The following is a 20,411-nucleotide window of genomic DNA, read 5'->3' as shown; positions in this document are numbered from 1 at the left end:
TCGAATGAAGTGGTGGCGTAATGCGATATGCTTCGTTTTCGAGTGATACACGTTGTTATCACTGAGAAGTATAGCTCCTTTGTTATCACATCTCAATCTCAACGGACGCTTCACGCTGACGCTCGGTAGTTCTTCGAAGTTCAGTAGCCACCTTATTTCCTGACACGCTGCTGAGCATGCCATATATTCTGCCTCACTAGATGAGAGGGCAACGGTTGGTTGTTTCTTGCTCATCCATGAGATGCAAGCCCCAGCGAGGATAACAGCGTATCCTGTCGTGGATTTCCGACAATCCAGACATCCTCCCCAATCGGCGTCGGAGAATACTTCGATCTCTGTCTTGATATTGCCATCGAAGCATAGCTGGAGATCAATCGTTCCTTTCAAGTAACGGAGAATCCGTTTGACTGCCGTCCAATGCGCCGAGGGGGGATCTGAACAGAATTGACTAACTTCGCCGACAGAGTGAGCTATGTCCGGTCGTGTCGTCTGGGAAAGATGTAGAAGGCAACCCACTGCGTCTCGGTAAGGTGCATCCGTGGACTGGTCATCCTCAGTCTTCTTAGTCGAAGCCTGACTCGTTTCCATCGGAGTCGTTGCTGGGTTGCACTCATCCATTCTGAACCTTTTCAAAATCCTTGCGACAGTTTCCTTTTGATCGAGTAGAATCATCCTCTCACGCGGTCTTTGGGTGATTTCTATTCCGAGGCAGTGAGTGGCCAATCCCAAGTCTTTAATGGGGAAAACCTTCCCTAAGCTTGCTGTAATCTTTTTTCGAAGTTCAGGATTATTCGTGAAGAGGAGGAAATCTTCGACATAAATGGTCAGAATGAGGACTTGCGACCCATTCTCGATCGAGTCACAACATCTGTCCGCTTCGAATTCCAACATTCTTCAGAGCTCTGTTTAGCGTCTCGAACCAAACTCTCCCCGCTTGTTTCAATCCGTATAGAGATTTCTTCAATGAGCAGACCTTGTCTCCCTCCTCGAACATGGCTGGCTGTTCCATTGAAACCTTCTCCTGTAATGTCCCGTGAAGATACGCTGTCTCTACATCGAGCTGATGAACTGACCATCCTTGCTGCGCCGCATGTGCGAATAGGAGTCTGAGAGTGGTCATCCTCACAACGGGAGAATAAGTATCAGTGAAGTTTACTCCTTTCGTTTGACAACAGCCCCGTCCCACTAGCCTCTTTTTCACTTTTGTAGTCTGTCCTTCACTATTCCTTTCCCGTTGAAAAACCCGCTTAGAAGTGATGACCTTTGTTCCCTTCGGACGTTCGATGAGTTCCCAAGTTCCGTTTTTTCTATGGGCAGCCATCTCGCTCTCCATGGCCGACCTCCACTCCTCAGCTTCTTCACTCGCCATAGCTTCTTGCACCGTAGATGGAGCATCGTAATTGGAGGTGCTACTTTGCTCACACATGCAGATGTAATCTCGTTGCCAAGCGGGTGGCTCACGAACGCGCATGGGGTAGCGTCGTCTCAAGGAGTCGTCGATCCGCGACTCTTTGTCCTCCCACTCACCATTCGGGCTTGACATGGGAGGTTCGGGCTCTGCGGTGAAATTCCATCGGGAGACCGGTCCTTCCCTCTGGGATGATTGACTGCCCGTTGTGGATGCCATTTTGCTCTCGTCGAAAATCACGTCGCGTGCCTTGTGGATCCGAGTGGTGTCACTAATCGGGATCAACCTATATGCCTTCGACAAGGAACAGTAGCCTACAAAGATGTAGCGATTTGACTTCGGATCCCATCTCTTTCTTAGCTCCTTCGGTATGTGGGCGTACGCTAGCCAACCGAAGATTCTTAGAAAGCTCAGGTCTGGTTTCTTCCCGGTCCACGCCTCCTCCGGGCACTTGTCGTTCAGTGCGGCTGTTGGGCTCACATTCTTGAGCTTGCATGCGGTATTCACCGCTTCCGCCCAATACATTTTATCAAGAGCAGCATTCGATAACATTGATCTCGCTTTTTCGACTAATGTTCTCTGCGCTCTTTCGGTCGACCCGTTCTGTTCCGGGCAATATTCTACCGTTGTTCGATGGCGAATGCCGTTTTCCTCCAGGAAGCCTGATACCTTCCGATTCACGTATTCCGATCCGTTGTCTGTCCTCAGAACCTTCACCCGTGTACCTGCCTCCCTTTCTGCATGGCGTATGAAGTCGACTAGCTTTTCGAGTGTTTCTGCTTTCGACTTCATAAAGCATACCGTTGACATCCTCGTGAAATCGTCTACGAATGTTATGAAGTACCGATGGCCTCCGATGCTTCGAACACTCATGGGGCCGCACACATCGCTGTGTACTTTTTCCAGCTATTCAGCAGTGATCGAAGTTGAAATAGGGAACCTCCCTCTTTGTTGTTTCCCTTCTGCACATGGTCCGCATACGGGACTTTCGTTCGGAATTTTCACATTGACACCCTTGACCATGCCGTTCGCCAATTTCCTCATTCCTTCAGCGCTCAGATGACCCAATCTCTTGTGCCATGGTACGTAATTCGACTGTTCTTCGATCGTTCCCTGCTTTGGGTTTGTCTCCATCAATCCAGCCGAGCTGTTTCGAGTCCGGTCAGCCCCCGGTCGCTCGCCAACCACCGAGCTCTTCCAGGCTGAACCTGCCCCCGGTCGCTCGCCGACCGCCGAGACCTTTCGGGCTGACCCTTCTCCCGGTCGCTCGAACACAACATCCATACCCACAACCTCCGGGTCGCCAAAGCCGGACCTGGTTTCCGAACCTTTGTCTACGGAACACGCATCCAACCGATATAGACCTCTATCGCAAAAAACTGCTACAGCGCATAGAGTATCCATATCATCTCGTACCTCGCAACGCCGTTCATCTCGCTCTCCGCAACGCCGTGCGAACAAAGCCTCGAAACCCTTCCCCGTGAGTTCCGAAACCGAGATCAGATTGACTGAGAGCCGGGGGACTTACAATACGTCGGTCAATCTGATCATGCTCTTCACTCCATCCACCGAGCACTTTATCTTCACTTCACCCAGTCCTTCTGAGGGCAATATCTCATCGTTTGCAGTTGCCACACTCCGATTCCTTCCGTCACTGGTTATTGACACGAATATCTCTTTTCTTCCGGTCATATGTGCTGTGGCCCAGGAATCGATGAACCACTCATCCGGGCGTCATGATGAGCACTTGAAAACGCGCTCGAACTGAGCGGTATGCTTCTCTTCTTCTCGCGTTTCTGCACCTGATGATTTTCTCGGATTTCGCTCCGCTTCAGCCACTCTAGCTTGTGCGATGCGTTCTCTGCAGAACCTCCGCGAATGCCCCATTTTCCCGCACCTGAAACATTCGCCATCGAACGGACGTCTTTCAGAGAATGCTCTACTGGGGACTTCTTGACGACGGAAGGTTCCACCACCTGATTGCTCTGTGCGTCGGTATGGTCGCCTACCATCCGCTCTAGCGGTAGCCAGTGCGGATTCTTTTTTCTGCGACGCCTGGCGAGATGCTTCGCTTAATAGCCTCTCTTTCACGAACTCCGTAGTGACTTCGTCCGACTTCGAAATGCTCTGTATAAGCGGCGAGTACTCCTCGGGTGACTTCATCAGAATCGAGCCTGCGAGCGTGGAATCGTCCATCTTCCCGTTGATGGCTCGTAGATTCTGAGCGAGGCTGGCCTTCCTGTTGATATACGTCTCCATATCCGGACAGTCACTGAATTTCAGGCTAGTGAGCTCCTCTAGGAGGGCGACTCGTCGATAAAGTCCCTTCGGCTGATACATGCTTTCCAGACGATCCCAAATCTCTTTACCGGTGTTGCAATCGCGAATGACTGAGGCGAGATGCGATTTCACACCGGACACTATGGCTCCGCGTGCTCGCTTGGCTTGTCTCTCGTCGGCTCTAGAACCATCCACATATTCCCGAAGATCACAATCGAAAAGGTGTGCTTCCATGAAGAACCTCCAGTCGAGATAGTTGGACGCTCCTTCAAGCTCCTCAAGAGATGATGGAACCCCTACATTTGCCGTGCTTGACGTCGTGGCTCTCCTATCAGACTCTTCTACGATGTTGGGACGGTCTTCATCCGTGTTTCTTTTCGGTGCTGAAGGTATTGCTTCTTGGTCTTCCGAACGTTCCGTGGAACTCCTGCTCGATCGTTTCCTTGACGTAGACGTAGACGCAGACGTAGACGTAGTAGGTTCTCGATTTCCCGACGAAGAGCGCGATTCGGTTGACCTTAACCCTGATCTCGTCCTCGGAGGCATCGTGAATCTTGAGAAGCACAATGTTCACAATACTAAATATTTCACACGACTCTCCACACTTCCCGATGTTTTGATCACATTCACTGGTTCGAGCCTGGGCCCATAACCTGTTAATTCTGTTCAGATCCCATATCGGCGCATTGTCGGCAGTCAAACGGATTCTCCGTTACTTGAAAGGAACGATTGATCTCCAGCTATGCTTCGATGGCAATATCAAGACAGAGATCGAAGTATCCTCCGACGCCGATTGGGGAGGATGTCTGGATTGTCGGAAATCCACGACAGGATACGCTGTTATTCTCGCTGGGGCTTGCATCTCATGGATGAGCAAGAAACAACCAACCGTTGCCCTCTCATCTAGTGAGGCAGAATATATGGCATGCTCAGCAGCGTGTCAGGAAATAAGGTGGCTACTGAACTTCGAAGAACTACCGAGCGTCAGCGTGAAGCGTCCGTTGATATCGAGATGTGATAACAAAGGAGCTATACTTCTCTGTGATAACAACGTGTATCACTCGAAAACGAAGCATATCGCATTACGCCACCACTTCATTCGAGAAATGGTTACCGAGGGGTCGGTGACGATCCTGCACCTTCCTACGGCTGAGATGACAGCCGACATATTCACCAAGAGTTTATTGTCCGAGAAGTTCAAGTTCTGCAGGGGAAGGCTCGGGTTGCACTAGAAGCGAATGAGATTTTCCGGAAAAAGCGGGTAGGGGCGAGGGGTCTGCGCGAGGGGGGTGTAGAATATCGCGCAGCATAGCTGATTAGCCCGCGCTCAACTTCGTCCTTCTAGATTCTAAACTGTAACGGGCTTCGTCGTCTTCGGTGAAAATGAGAATACATATTAGCGAGCAGCACGTTGTCCTACTTATCAGCTCCATACTATCCATACCGGTGTTTTCCCTGTCCCTGTCATTTAACAGGTATTCTTCATTTGTCGTCAAAATTTCCCCCAGGATTTTCTGGACTTTAATGCTGAAGCGTAGGCTTTGAGGGGGCGCGTCATGATTCCGGAGCCGTGCCCCCTCCCCCGAAAGTCGAGATGGCCCCCTCCAATGAGAAATCGTATGTTCGCCCTGCCGAAACCGATTCTGGACAAATGTAAGGAGCTTCTTTCAAAAAATAATAACCGTAAAATTTATTTCCGACAGATGAAGTTTCAGTCACGAGCTCCCTTGTAAAATGCTGAGATTGGTCGTGCCGAGTACGAAGACAAGTATCACATGAAAGATTCGGCAAAGTATTCCCAGATATCGACGGGATATACAGTAAAAGCTCGTTACAACGATCCCCAATACAACGAATTTCTCGGTATAACGAACAAGGAATTTCTCCTCCTTTGGCCAGCTCGTCATAGGGATAGTGCTGAGCGGCATTCGTTACTGCGAACACTGGGTACAACGAACCAGTTTCGTCGGTCCCTACGTGTTCGTAGTAACGAGCTTTTACTGCACTACAGGAAATATTACCCGTACTTCCCGCTTACTTCCTCGAACGACAGTCCCCGAGTCTCTGACTGAGACTCTTGGTGCGTGGGCTAACAAGTTCCTTGGGGCCCATGGAACTAGAGGACGTCAGTATTACTGAGCCGGGAGTATCCCCGGTTTCTTCTCCCTTCAGCAGCTATAGAAGTGATTTCTCGTTGAGGGGCTTCTTGTTTAAAATGCTCCTAGTGTATTCCGTGCACAGCACGCATATGAACGGTAAGATTACCCTTTTGAGCGGCAGCGTACATGCAGGTGTTGTGCGTACATTTATAGGGACGTTCTCCGCTGTGCGTGCGGAGATGAAGTTTCAATTTCCCCCTCTGGGAGAAGGCCATCGGACACGAGGGGCAAGAGAACTTTCGATTTTGGGAATGAGAAGCCTCGTGTATCGCGAGAGTCTCACGAGAAGAAAACGAGTGCTTGCAGATGGCGCAGATGTGCGGTAGCGGTTTCACATGGCTCTCAATGTGGTGCTCGAGCAGCTCAATGCCAGGGAATGTCGCATCACAGTAACAGCAAGGATAGGTGTTCCTGGCTCTCTTCAAAGATCCATCGGATGAATCTGAGGACCCGATGCTGAACTCCGCCCCGGCATTGATCCGATCTTGAATATGGGGCTTCTGGTTCTGTTTTTCGATTTCAGCTCCCTTTGAGAGTTTCGCGTATTTAACTGTATCTTTTATCAATTGAGCTTCAGCTGCCACGAAGTCGCTAATTCTCGAGGAAGCCTGGCGCTTGGGTCGCCCGGACGGGGATGTCGAAGAATCCATCAATGATATAGGCACCTGTTCGAATACGGTATCCGAAGTAGCTGGCAAACCGAGAATGAACTCGGTGTTGTTCCCATTCAGGCCGTCGATTCCATCGGGGTAGAATTCAGTGTATCGATTAGAGATCATTCTAAGACGAAGATTCCAGCCTGAAAATACAAGGAGACATAAATATGGCCTCGTCTCTCCGGAAAGGCGGGGACGGGAAGGGCGCGGTACTTCATTTAAAGGTCACCAAAGGTCTCAAGCGGCAACCGCTCCCCCGCCCTGCCCTCTTCCTCCAAGTACGCTTCTGCTGAGTGCTCGATGTTCATGAATGCCAAACAGATGTCTCTATGACCCTCTTGGGACTAAGACAGCCACATGTTTATTTCTGATGAGAAAGAGTGTTCGCTTCGATAGGATCCAGCCGCTGCTTCACAGCTGCAGCATAAGTGGAAAATTGTAATTCGTCATCATTGAATCATCATTGCTCTTCCGAAGCTCTTTCCCGTGGAGAGTCGGAACAGAAATAAATTCCTCCGAGAAGCGAGTGTTGTGAAGAAGAATCTGGATTCTGGTCTCGAGGGCCCTCCGCCATTCTTAGCTTCGATCCCCGCGAAATTGTATACGAGAATCGGAATCGATTGATTGGAGCGGAGACGGAGAGAGAGAGCAGGACTTCCTCCCGGGCGAAGCCTCCTCGAGCCATCTGGAGCGAGCGCCCCATTAGCTGAGGAACCGGATGGTACTCGTCGTTGGCGGCTGTATCAGAATATGCTCTGAACACCTCGCCTCCCCGAACGCTCATGAATGTGTTGCAGCTGCTTCATCGAAGCGGAGAGACCTTCTATGTACACTTCTTCTTGAGAGAAGTCGCAGAACCAAAGGTTCATGAATGAATGATGCAGGGCGAATTGATGCGCTCGGAGGAGGATGTCACCCGAATTCGGTCCGAGAATTCGAGGAATCTGCACGGAAGGTATTACCTCGTCGAGTATGGACCGCTCATCCACGACAACTCTGAGCAAAAGCTGCTTGCAATCCGTAGCGAAAGCGTTCTCCCTAGTGGAAGATCCATGAACTTTCCTCCACCTCTCCGAATCAGCCAGCTCGCAATCTGATCTTTGCGGAAGCGACGATACTGAGTCGCTCCATTCGGGTAATGCGTCTCTTGACCCATGCTCAATCGCTGGATCTGTCCCTTCAAAGAAATCGCAGAGCTCAAACTAGTTGGTGAGAGACGCGGAGCCAAGACAAGAAGTATCTTCTTGCGCGTATCTTGATCAAACTCCGAAGGGCATTCTGGTCCTCGAGCGATTCGTCTCTTATCTACCGTACAGCGGCTGACTGATCGCTCGGTCGGTCAGAAAATTGTACTTGCTCGAGACTCGATGAGACCGAGCCGCGAGAACGGCATCCAGAGAGGCGGGATCCTCATCCCTCACTGATGAAATTCCCGGCGAGCATCCGGTACTCATTCGTTCGATACTAAATATTAATCGAAAGCGAGGAATAGTACCTTTCCAAGCGTTGAGATCGTCTCACACGGCGTCAAGCGTGTCTCGATGGCATCGGAGATGCTGACGCAGATGTTCTGTGTCCTACGGAGCCTTTTCTGAGCCCCTTCTGCTCTGGCAGTTTTTAGTTTTGTTTACGAGATTTCGGACTGAGCCTCTCTTGAGGATGGTTCTCTGGGAGAGGGAGTGTACTGAACTTTTCACTCTGATCACCGATCACCTGATGGCCGAAGTTTCTATCTCAGCATCGAGTCGCGCGAGAGCTCTGCTCTTAGCCCGCTGGCTCATAATCGAATCCCAATATCGCAGATTTTGATTGGCGGAAGGCGAGAAAGACTAAGAGAAAGAAACCTTGAGTTCGAAACGGCGAAGGTCGCGCGCGCTGAAAATGCGTTCATCGCGCTGAGGAAACGAGGTCCTATCGCTCTGCTTATGACAGCCCCCAATGACGTTTCAATCGTACGGGGGTCTGTTCCGGGACGAATCAGAATAGCTTGAAACTCCCCGGGAACCGCATGCCTCCACTTCCGCATCAGAATGCGTTCGAGTGGTGAGTAAGCTAATCCGAAGAGGAGTTTCAGCATCGATTCTCCGCTAGCGACGCCCGAAGGATTTACGGCGCAGAAGGGCAGACGTCGCGTTGCAATTCTTCATGCGTCCTCCCGACGTGCTCGTCCGCTTGACGAAAAGCTCCGATCTCGTTTCCCTGGAAAATTCGAGAAGTATTCGCACGTAAGCCCAGTTGTGAGCGGTTATCGCGCGGTGTGGGAAAGACGCAGTGGCGGTTGTTTGTTTACACTCTCTCCCGCGACATGTGCCGATGTGCTTCGACGACGACGACGGATTCGTTCCTGCCACAGAAACGGATAGGAACTCCGGTTCCCTGACAAGCGAGTGACTCGGGCTCCGAGTCTCCATTCACGCAGAGGAATGATCTTCCAGCTCCGTGAGAGATGGCAGCAACGTCCGAGAACGGCAAAACCAGCGAACTGCTGCGGAAACGAATTGAAGCCAAACGAGATTTGGATAAGAAGTCGTTGGAGAGTGTCGAGGCTCTTCTAGAGAAAAACATCAGCGAGAGCCAACTACTGTGAGTGCTCCATTCAAGCTTTTGTTTCCTTCTCGTGCGCGGGTCGGTAATCACCCTCGGCCAAATAAGTCTCTCTGTCAGGGGAAATTTGAACATTGTTCCTCGCGCACCTTCACTACTGTCAGTGAAGTGAACCATTGATCTCCGTGGACTTAAGTCTTCTCTCCTTATTCCTTCCCGACGATAGAAGTACCTCGATCGACTGACGATTCCTTCATATCCAGAGAACACTGCAACAACTTGTGGCAACAAAGCTATCAGGACTGTACAGAGGAACGCGCCCTTGCCGAGCTTTGCGGCTATCCTGTATGCGACAATCCTGTTGCTTCGCAAAACTTGAAGATGCCGAAGTACAAGATTTGTGTGCGCTCCAAAAAGGTCAGTCCTCCCTCCCCTCATGCATAGAGAGCTGTCGCCGACTTCGATGCGGAACGATTGGAGGGACTCGGGCCGAGTCCTCTCGGTTAGAATGCCAGAGCGAATGGGGTTTGCTCATTTTCCTTCAAGGATTCGTCATTCAGCTTGGGGACAAAGTCAGATCAAAATGTTCCTGGAGCACCTCAAATTCATCTGAGCTCGACGTCTCGGTTTCAGGTATATTCAACGGAGAAGCATCGAATTTTCTGTAGTCTCAGATGCGCGGAGAACTCTGAGTGGTTGAAGTCACAGCTGAGCGAGCTCCCATTATGGATGGTCGAGGCTCCCTATCGCAGGAAAATAAATTTACGGGAGGACGATCGGAACATACCCAAAGGCGGGAACCTCGATGGAAACCTCCTCCCTGAACCAGAAAAGATTTCTGCCAAAGAGGTGAGGAAGGGAGCTACTCGGCTCCGGAAACATTCACTCTGTCAAAGTTCTTGCCCGAACTCCAGCCTTCACCCACAGCTTCAACCCCTAAGGCCAGCGATTCTCTCCATTCCAGATCGAGCATCTGTCACAGAGTGTCGATCGAGTTTCACTCCGGGACGGTACACAGCACGCACCAATTCCACGCACGGAACCAGTCCCCAGGCGAGAAGAAATGACTGCGCCTGAGATATTCACGGTCGAGAAACTTGAAAAGCTGCTCTGTGAATGGTTTACAATCGCCTCTCTGCACCACATCGTCGGTGAAGATCGCTTTCTGGAACTCCGAGCTCAATACGACCAGGGCGTAACCGCTCCCGGACGCCATCCCGACGATCGTATGGCGGATTACATCCGGCTGAATGCATTTCTGGCTCAGCAGGAGAAACTCGAAGGGATAACGTACGAAGACGAAGATGAGGATATGGGAGCCGCGAAGGAGTCGTCCTTGGAGAAACCAGAGAGGAATGTACCCTGCAGGCCCACTCGCAAGAGGAAGGTCGGTTTCAAGTCTGCGGGGAAGAACTGTCAATCAAGAGAATCCTCAGGTGATCTGAAACTCCCGGAAAGCTCTCACACTTCCGAGCCAGTCCTGCCGCATGTTGACAGACATCAGCAGAGGTTAATCAGAGAGCAGATTCTTCTCGATCGAATTTCCCCATTGGTAGCAACCGCCTCCTCTCTGATGCAAACGCCGGCCCATACGTTAGCGAGAGATATCTCCCAGCTACTGCGGACGTTCGACTTGACCCACGAAAATTGCCTGGTCCGCCATAATGAAATAGCCGTTGTGTTCGCTCTCATTATGATGTTGCTGGACAGAAAAGCAGGTGGTGAAGGACAGATGTCGAAAGATGTGCGTCTTGCTCTCGATGCGCCCCTGAAGAAAGCCGGTCTCGGCTGGGGAGATATCTGCGTGGCATTACAAAAAGCAACGGATCCGCGGAGATTATTCCAATGTCCGGTGGATCGTCCTGTATGAAATGAAAAATACCCTGTATGATACATCTAAATCCCCATCGTTGATAAATGGAGTCTTTCATGAGTCTTTCAATCGACGTTTACCAGCAATGGATGCTTCCCCATATCGATGAATGTCGGAGTCCGAGACCGACGTTTCTTTCGTGAAGTTCGGCGTGTCGAGAAGCTCATTGTAAAATACTCATCATGTGTACTCTCGAAAGTTCCCTGAACGCTGGGCGTAGGAATACTGGATTGGCCCGAGAGCGGACTCAAATGTTCGGATATCCATCGATATCTTTATTGAATCCGAATAATATCTACGTACCGTTTGAAATCTGAGAGCGCTTATACGCAATGCTCATGCTGGGATAGCAAGCTCTACAGGAGTTGTATTTTCCATCCCACCGGCGAGACGGCAGGCATGAGAGAAGGACTGTGCGAGACTCCGCATTCGGAGACCTGTTGGTGGTGTGATAATTCATCATGAGTCGGCCGGACGGGTTCATTCATTGGAACTAGCAGCGCATTTCCTTCTTATTTTCCATTCTTCTTCACCCTCAGCTCCCGATAAATGGGTATGGGAAGGTACAAGCATCGACTCTTCGGCAATCATTCGGCATCGAGCTCTCCTTCCTTGAGCCTATGATATTCCGCAGCTCCTCCTCAGCTTTTTTGCCCCTCAATCCAAAGTTCGGATTCTATAGTCCACGAACTGGGTGTAATCGCGAACCCAAAGGCCTACTATGAAACAGGTCATACATAGGGAGCTTCTGTACCTGCGGCTGCACATCGTCGAAGTCCAAATCGAGGGGGTTCCCAGAAACGTCACCATAATGAGTGGGGAGGTTCGAAGTTCAGGCTCTGAAAAACCAGGAAAAAAGCAGGCAGAAAGGCACTGAAAAACTGATAAGAAGGCGATATGAGGCACGGACAGCGATCGGGGAGGCTCCGAGGAAAAAGCCGTCCAAGGACAGGAATATTTAGTCGGAGCTCTCGATTCACAGTTTCCGGAACTGCACGTCATTCGGGTGCGAGCCGCATTTATGAAGGAGTTAGATATCTTCCTCGGGCATCAGGCTTGACCCTACTAATATCGGCAACCCAGAGAATCGCGCCGAGAATCGGCCAATGTTACAGCTCGACTTGAGAGGGAGGAGCATCGTTCGACTCCTCTGGAAGGACGATTTCATTCAAAGAAATCAACGCTCGTAATCGACGAAATGAAATGAATCCCACGCCGCCTGATCGGATGGAGTAGGGGTCGAGTGTATTCGTATGACATCATCGGAAGCTATGAATGAATTTCCGAGTCGTGAGCCGCTTTTCCGTGAATTTTCGCTACCGAATTAACGGGGAGGCGAAGTTTCAATATAGGCGCCGCATATCGCTGTCACCTCGAATCGGCATTCGGGTCAGGGGAGGGATTTCAATGCACACAGCGAGATTTCGGTCCCGACGAGCTGAAAGCAGAAAACGTAAAGCGTAAGTGGATGACACAGCTGACAAAAGCGGACGCTGGATCGTCGTGATTGTGACAAATTATGTCTGTGTCACGCTGACCAAACATGAAGGCCGCCATGAAGGAACCACTCGACCGCTCACAAACGAGCATGGACCGAGAGAGTGAGCGATGAACGGCAGCTCCGGAAAATTAACTGGTCTGAGAGTCTCCTCTCCGATTGTCGACAATCGAATCCACCCTCTTTTTTAGTCCATTCATTCCGTTGTTCGCTCCGCCTTGGCCTCGCTCCGTCTAGCTCGTCTGCAATCTGTCATCGATGGTCAAGCTATTCCTTGGTCATTTCAGAAGAGGCACGGTCTGCTATATACTCGTCGAGACAGAGTTAAGTTGCGTTGGGGAAGACGGAAGAGGTGAGAACGAGCATCGAGACTCCGCTACACATTCGGGCTCCTTCGCTCGAGGACTCGGGGGCGCTTCTCCAATCGCTCTCCCATCCGGGGAGAAGTCATTTACGATGTTGATAGAGATTCAGGAACAGTGACTCTCTCGCTGCATTCCAGGCAGTGAACAGACCGAGGCATAATATAAATTTCCTAAGGTCGTTAGTCGGCAAACCGGAGCTAAGTAGGCGCAGTCGAGGGCATATCTTTCGAAATTCACGCTCGTCACGAGTCACGCTCCTGTAGTGTCCTCTGGAAATGGTTTGTGAATATTCTCCCGTCGCGACTCCGAGACGAATTCGTTGCTTCGGCAGCCTTGGCAGCCGGGCTTGCCGTGTGATCCGTGTGCCAATAGACTGAATGGTTAACAGCGGTTCCGGAGCCACCAATGCGTGAAGGCTCCTATACTACTACTTCTACTACTACTAGTTTAGATGCGTTGGAAGATGAAAGTCTTTCTGCTTCCATCAACAATCATCGTCCTTGGCCCGATCAGTTCCTCTACCTTCTCACCCAATGAAGCACCGACGAGACTCACCAGTCGGAACGCGCACGCCAGATAGCTGGAAAGCTGCGATTCGTGCTCCCCGTTGACTATGAACTCACGACATTCTCCCTCGCCATCCGAAACTGTTGCCCGTGGAACTGTCAGTCGGATCGCGCAGTAAAGCCTCATCTGAGACAGGCGTGTGTTTCGAGTTGGACAATCCTCGCGATCTCTCGCTAAAGAGTGAGTCAGAATAATTTTGACATCCGAAGGAAAGAGCGCATTAGTCTTATATTCTAGATTCTCTGCGGAGTTTCACCTGCCTTCCACCCTGACAACCTGCCTCAGTCACGGAAAATCGAGCGTTTGATTGAGAGTGTTTCTTTGATCGCTCCGGAGGACGTATGTGGATCTCAATTTGGATCCCTCGGCGTGATTGCTCTCCATTCGTAATATTCGATCGGCTTGAAGTCTTGTCTGCGATGAGTTCGTTTATGCAAGCAATCGCGACCGAGAATAGACTTTGTTCGTGAAGTGAGCCTTAGATTCGATTCAAGTCCGCAAAATATTGACATTTCCGGAGCTTTGGTTCTATGGTCATTCACGAAACTGACGGGAAGGAATGTCAGCTTACCAGTCTGGCATTGAAATGATTCTGGAAGAGTTTTACCACATCTGACCATGGGCCACTAACTATAGATCGCCTCCTACGGCTGCGAGACGCCCACTCGTGATTTCTGGCAGGCGGTGCTCTCTTCATTGACTATAGTACTCACCGGCGTAAGCACGACCGCGCTCCTTCTGGATGAGCTCAACACGCTCTCAAGACAGCATTAAATCGCGCCGATAAGTCTCGAAATCAGCTCATCGAGTTCGATTCAAGTATCGTGGAAACGACAGAGCTCCGGGGTTGCAACCCGTCCTCGTGATTCCGGCTCGATTCTCAAGAGGAGGTACTTCGCGAATCGCGCTCATTTCAGTGGAGCTTGTCCGAGAAAAAGCTTGAGCTGGAATCGTTAAGGCGAAGCTTTGACGAAAGCGATAGAGCGCTTTCTCCGCAGTCGGGAGCGGGAGCGCATCCCGTTTGACAGGGTTTTCCCGTCCTCTCTTTGTTCCTGATTTCTATTCGCGAGCACGTTCACATTATTTCGCTGAAGCATGACGCCATTGTATCGATCTACGGGACCAGCGGCCTTAATCACCTAATACCTTCGAACTTATCCCAATTGATTCCTCTTCGGACCGCAAATAGAGTTCGGCGAGAAAGAAATTCGCTGAGGTCGCGATCTCGACGGCATCGTGTACGATCCACATGGAGCAGGATCCGGTTGATTCAAGAAATCGACCCCGGTGGGATCGCACATGTTGCATACGCCGTCGACCGACCTGTTCCGCTTCATGCAGCAAGACTTGTCAATCAAGCAGTGAGGAGTCTCGCGATATTCCTCCTTGTCCTTCGATCCTCGGGCGGAATGAACAACTTGATCCAGAGTCTTACGTCACGGATAGTAATTCCTCAACCCTTGAGCGCAGTGGGCGCGCCTTTGACAACACACAAGAGCTTATCAACTCATTTTTCCTCTCACAACCGCGCGTTGCTACGCTGACCGACGGCTTGAGCGATGCTTCCCGTCAAGCGTTGTGATCTGCTCGTGAGTGGGAGCTCACATGTTCGGGGTACCACGACCGGCTTCGAGTTTACGAATTAGTGAGAGCTCGTGAATTTCGGAACTTCTGTTTTATTCGCCAGAATGAGCCCCAGGACAGTATGCTTGTCGAAAGTGAGCGAGTTTGTCGGCGGAAGCGACTTCTAGCTGAGCGAGATATCTCAATTTCAACTCAATCAATCCCATCAGGACTCGAGCTTTCTCCGCATGCATGATCGATCGTCGGTAGGAGCCTGGTCTTTGGTACGCTCAATTAATGAACATGGTCCTGTCTCTGCTTCATTTCAGCAAACGGTCAGCCTAGAGCCTCAAGCATTCAAATTGACTTCAAAATTGGTGAGTCATTAGGTACATCTTTATTTAAGGAATATTGTTCCCTGAGCTCCCTATCCATTCGATGCCTATTGATTTCACACTGATGAGAGTTTCTTCTTCTTTCGGATCCCAGGAGCCTTCAAGCGTGCGGCGTAGAGTGGACTCGACGAGCAGCCCCGACGGGACTCCCAGCACAAGCGCACATCCGAGATTCCGCAACATCGAGGATCGTCTCGCTACATTCGGGAACCTTTTCGACCCGCAGCTAGCGGACTTGGGGTTTTTCGTAGAAGAGCAATGCCTGAAATGTTTCTCCTGTGGTCTGACGCTGGATAAGGTTCCGGAAAATGTTATTGTGGAGCACCTCGTGGAAAAGCCTAGCTGCGAGCACGCACGATTCGTCCACACCTTGCAGCGCATGCAGTCGCTCTCGGAACGACTGAAGTCATTCGAGAACGTTCACACTAACCTTAGAGAAAGTCTCGCAAGGGCAGGATTCTTCTATCGGAGAACAGATCAGCGTACACAATGTGCTTATTGCCGGATAGTTGTCGAGAGCTGGGTCGGCGTTGACAATGTTTTCGACGAGCACGCGAAGCTCGCCGTAACCTGTCCCTTCGTCTTGAATCCACCGGACTACGCTCTAAGCGAGGAACGTGAGGCCGGGCATGAGAGAAACCTCATCAGACATCGCGGTCCTGAGTACAAGAACATGGTGACGACGGACGCTCGACTCCGAACCTTCGAAAATTGGACGGGCGGCATCGATAAGAGTAGGCTCGCGGAATCAGGACTTTTCAGTCTGGGAGTACAAGATTTCACAAAATGCTTCCAATGCGGAGGCGGATTGTGTGGCTGGCAGGCTGACGACGACCCATGGCACGAACACGCGCGTTGGTATCCAGATTGCGAGTTCGTGCTCCTAGTCAAGGGCCGCGAATTCGTCGAGGCGGCTTTGGCGAGGCGGAACCCCGAAGCCTCAGACCTCAAACGCCAAGATTCCACGGAGCCCGCCCTATCACCGGCACTGGCGAACGAGCTCGATATCATAATGAACAGCCAGGAGTCCGCGAAAATCGAGAAAGAAGGTGTCCAGCGAAGTGTTGTCCGGGTCGCTCTGAAGAGCTTCATGGTCCGAGAGCAGCGAGGATTCAATTCGCCTGAGGAGCTCGCGGCTCTTCTGGAATCGACCCTTAATTTGAAGCCCCTGACGGGATCAGGCCCCCCGGATCGAGCTATTCAGGAGAGCAGCGACCAAAGTCACGAGGAAATGCTTTGTGTCGTATGCCTCAATGACAAGAGAGGGGCGGCATTCGTGCCTTGCGGCCATATGGTAGCCTGCCTCAAATGTGCAGCGACGGTAACGGATTGTCCGGTGTGCAGACACAGAGTCGATCATGTCTTGAGAGTGTTCATGAATTGATATATTCTTCAACAGTCCAAGATTTTTGTCAATAAACATGGAAAGTCGGGGCCGCCCGCGGTTGCGAAAGATCTCAATGAAGATTCTGATTTTCGCAGGGCGGAAATCGAGTCGACCATCGAGCCCGGAGAATCGGAAACCCGTCGACTCATGTTTTCTATTCTTCTTCCATCAATGGATTTTCCACGAGTGTTCGAGCACTGCGATTCGCTGACCTTTCACGTCTGTTTCGTTCTGGAGGTGAGCTTTGCTGCTCCGGGCGGAACACATGTAGCACCATCGTAGAGCCCCGAGAAGGCAATGTCGCCCACCTCGGCAGGATGGAGCTCTCATCGGATCGAAAGCGATCTCCCTCCATCGAAGGAACAAGTCAGACTCTTGAAGTCCGAAGCAGCCAATCGAGTGACACCAAAATCAAATCCGAGCCTCAAATCCGAGCCTTCAAATCCGAGCCTCAAGACAATCTGTTCCAGCAGAAGTAAAAATGTTTTAATCATCAGGGGAGGATGATTCCTCCCGAAGTCGGTTTGGGTTTCCCGGACGCATGGTCGCGAGAGGCGATCGTCTCAGCCCTATCGGAATATATCAAGTTTCGGGAGCGTCGTGAAAAAGTACAGAGGCGTGAACGAAGGCGTCCAAGATATGGTAATGTATCGATATGGTCATTGATCATATGCATAACATAGATTCATCAAAGAATCGAAAAGAGGGCATCATTTGTGGTTTGTTGACAGACCTCGAGAATGATTATTCGAGCTCGATAGCTCGCTGAGTTCTGATGATGAATTCGGTATCCTCCCTCACCTCTCCACCGTAAGATACAGCATTGCTGATAGCTGGATCGCCAGATCAACTGACTGATTGAGAGATCGGAGAAGGATATCGTGAGTGTTTTTTGTTTCTCTAAGTTGCGGAAGTCCAAAAAAAATGCTCGAACGATTGGTTCCGCTTCGGATCACCATCTCTGGACAGCTCAGACTTATTAATATGATGCAGTCGATCGTCCAGAAAGGGATATCGTCGAACCCACGATTCTATCATGAGCAACGGTTCATCTCGGTTGAGGATGTACGACTGCGAAGCGGAAACAAATCGGTGGCTCAGTCATCGCTGTTCGTAAGGAGTCCACCGGATTACTTGGAAGGCCGAATTCGAGATCATTTTGGCGCATCAGTCGCGGAATCCCTCGCGTAGGACCTGCTTAATACTGTCGAGAGCAAGGATCGGCGGCAGTGACCTGCGGTAAAGACAGCGAAGATCCCCGTCACAACAGGAAAGGTGCCACACTCGCGGCTGTCATCCTGTCGACCTCGTGCCGCGGAGCGTAGGTGACGCTTGTTACCCGTCGGTGCACAGGATGCGAGTGGTGTATTTTATCCGACATGGACAGCGGTTCCCATTGGAAGTCTTCCCCCCGTTTGAATCGGCTTTCGGTAGGGAACGGATACGGCTCGGAGAACTCACCGAAGACGGAAGGACAAGGATGCGAGAATTGGGCGCTACGTTCAGGAACGTGCCCATAAGCAAGGCCATATACAGCGACAGTCAGCGTTGCAAAGACTCCCTCACTGAACTTCTCGAAGGTGCCGCCTGTGCAGTCCAACCAGAGTGCCTGGGAGATAGAAATTATTATACAAGACTCTCGAGCAATACTCCGACGGCGACAAAGACGCTCTTACTGCTGCGATCGAGTCCAGCATAAGGAACCGAGAAGCACTCAACGCTATCACGGAGGAATATCTATCCAGTCTCGAGCAAGGACCAGTCCGGGATGGTGCGGGAGCCGTCTTAATAGACTGTTTCTCGATTTTGGAAGATCGAGGCCTTCAGAAAATGACTGACGATATGGCTGAGCTCGACTTGGACTTCGTAGTCGCTGGCTCCTTGGCGTTCCAGCAAGATTTCGAAGGGCCGATCAGGAGAACCATAGTCGGAGCCTTCCAGAAAGAGCATGGGTTAACAGTGGCAATAGTGTCCGACATGCATTTGGTTTTTCTGCTCTTGAGATTAGCTCCGGATCTCGTGAAGAAACGGCCCTCCTTCGGAACGGTGCTCAAGCTGACCCTCGCCGAAGGTCTCGTAGTCCTTGACTATCTCGGTCAAAGAGTCGAGATCCCGATGGCTGATTTCCGACGGCAAATTGAATTGAAGCTCCCCCCGACCCTCTCGCGAATGAGCGGTGCTTGCCCATAACCTCTGCATGTGACGAGGGAGCTCGGCCTTCCAGAGGCCTTGGGATCAGTGGGGAGGGCTTCCACCGGCAGAGAAAGCAAGTGAAGAGAAGACTGAGCGGTCACGCCGAGCGCTGCCAGAAGAGCTCGCGGTACGTCATCCATAATGATGCGTCAATTCAGATTCGAAAGCTGACCGTCTCAGAAATGAGAAAATGAATCTGATTTTGAAATCGATAGAATTCTTCTGGCGTCGGCGCTAATCGAAAATGCGCTGAATACATTAGTTAGGTTCCCGCTTCCTCGATATCGAGAACGGGACACCTGCTCTCCAACCCCGCCCAGGAGCCGTGATCCTGATATCCGTTTCCCCGAATTGCTTCTGAGTGGGGAAACTGAATCTGATAAATAAAGTCCGATCCAACCAACGTTAAAGAAGTTAAGCAGAGGGCTGCTGTTCTCTGCGTGAATCTATCTCCCAGCCCTTTGGCAGCACCACAAGCAAGTGTTTTCTGGGTTCAGTTCCTCGTTGAGAGTTGCGGGTGGGAGGGGTAATACTTTCCAGACACATAAAGGCAGCGCGTGCCAATCCTCTGACGATATCGATATTGACGCATAAGAGAATCTTCGAATTTTCTAATCGGCGAGACGAATTAACGAAAACTCTAAGGGTAGTCTCGAATACAAAGGATTTAGCCGCGAAAGGCTAAGAGGTATCCTGGACCCGCGCGGAAAAGCTGGAGCGGGCCCTCTCTGATGCTCTCATTCTGAAGCTTCTGGATCCTAAGGAGGGATGCCCTATTCCCTCCTCCGCTGAGAGCGTAGAGAACGGGAATCAGCCTTCGAAGCTTATCTACATCAGGGTGCGATGAACCCCTGTCACTTCGCTTCCCGACCCTTCCGCGCAATGCTCTCAGTACCGCCGCCCGCGGGATTTTGCTTCTCCTAGATTTTTTTCTACACCAGCAGACTTGGGAACTCGAAACTCGATTTGAATCTCCGTTGAGTGCTCGTAGTGCGCGTATAAGGTGCTCTCCGGATGGTCATGGGCGTTTCGGGGAAACTGGGGAACTCACCTAAGTGCAGGGTGGGGACGGAGGAGAATCGAAGGAAAACGAAAGCTACTCCTGGGATATCGAGGACAGTGATTTTGCTGATCCTTGCTAAAGGTTTGAGCGCGATCGAGCGGTTCCTTCCCTGTTCCCGATTCCAGATCCTCTAGTCGGAGGATCGCGAGAGGCGATCTATTGTGGCCAGGGCACGGATGCGCCACGGCCTATCAGGACGGTCCTTCGGGTCAGCAGGCAGAACCCCAGGTCGCGGTAAAGGAGGGTGAACGAGCTCATTCAGACAGCGGTCCAGCTTGATCCCTCATGGTCCAGCGCGACCATCCAGTGTCCTACTGAGTGTCCTACTCGATCCAGTCATAGGCCATAGGACAGGAAATCCGAGATCCGATTGATCAGAGGGCCGCCCTATCGCATCCGAAGTGAAAGCAAAGATCATCACCATCATCGGCTCCACTCTCCCATCGAGCAATACACCACT

At 51.1% G+C, this 20,411-nt stretch overlaps 1 protein-coding gene and 1 long non-coding RNA gene across 3 annotated transcripts; both read left to right on the top strand.

Annotated features, from left to right (window-relative positions):
* Positions 1 to 8,440: 8,440 nt before the first annotated feature.
* Positions 8,441 to 10,917, top strand: LOC100902359 (uncharacterized). Its single transcript, XM_003744396.2, has 5 exons — positions 8,441 to 8,546; positions 8,939 to 9,086; positions 9,311 to 9,464; positions 9,681 to 9,896; positions 10,012 to 10,917. The coding sequence occupies exons 2-5, from the start codon at positions 8,950 to 8,952 to the stop codon at positions 10,915 to 10,917; spliced, it is 1,413 nt and encodes a 470-aa protein (XP_003744444.1). The 5' UTR covers positions 8,441 to 8,546; positions 8,939 to 8,949.
* A 2,038-nt stretch (positions 10,918 to 12,955) lies between these two features.
* LOC100900638 (baculoviral IAP repeat-containing protein 8) lies at positions 12,956 to 16,825 on the top strand. Of its 2 annotated transcripts, none has more exons than XR_001951193.1 (3): positions 12,956 to 13,061; positions 15,243 to 15,290; positions 15,403 to 16,825. It is a non-coding gene; the product is annotated as a baculoviral IAP repeat-containing protein 8 (long non-coding RNA). The 2 variants fall into 2 exon arrangements; XR_145517.2 differs by lacking the exon at positions 12,956 to 13,061 and adding an exon at positions 14,874 to 15,068.
* The last annotated feature ends 3,586 nt before the right edge of the window (positions 16,826 to 20,411 follow it).

Source organism: Galendromus occidentalis, unplaced genomic scaffold, assembly GCF_000255335.2.
Source record: "Galendromus occidentalis unplaced genomic scaffold, Mocc_1.1 scf7180000077465, whole genome shotgun sequence".
NCBI classification, from domain to species: domain Eukaryota; kingdom Metazoa; phylum Arthropoda; class Arachnida; order Mesostigmata; family Phytoseiidae; genus Galendromus; species Galendromus occidentalis.
Note: the sequence above shows the minus strand (reverse complement) of the source record. Positions and strands in the feature narration are given on the sequence as shown.

What these genes read in the sequence shown, in the direction of transcription:
- LOC100902359 (XM_003744396.2), top strand. Translation starts at nt 8,950, where the DNA reads ATGGCAGCAACGTCCGAGAACGGCAAAACCAGCGAACTGCTGCGGAAA. An exon ending in ATCAGCGAGAGCCAACTACT is followed by an intron (nt 9,087 to 9,310) that starts GTGAGTGCTCCA and finishes CTTCATATCCAG; the next exon opens with AGAACACTGCAACAACTTGT. An exon ending in TTTGTGTGCGCTCCAAAAAG is followed by an intron (nt 9,465 to 9,680) that starts GTCAGTCCTCCC and finishes TCTCGGTTTCAG; the next exon opens with GTATATTCAACGGAGAAGCA.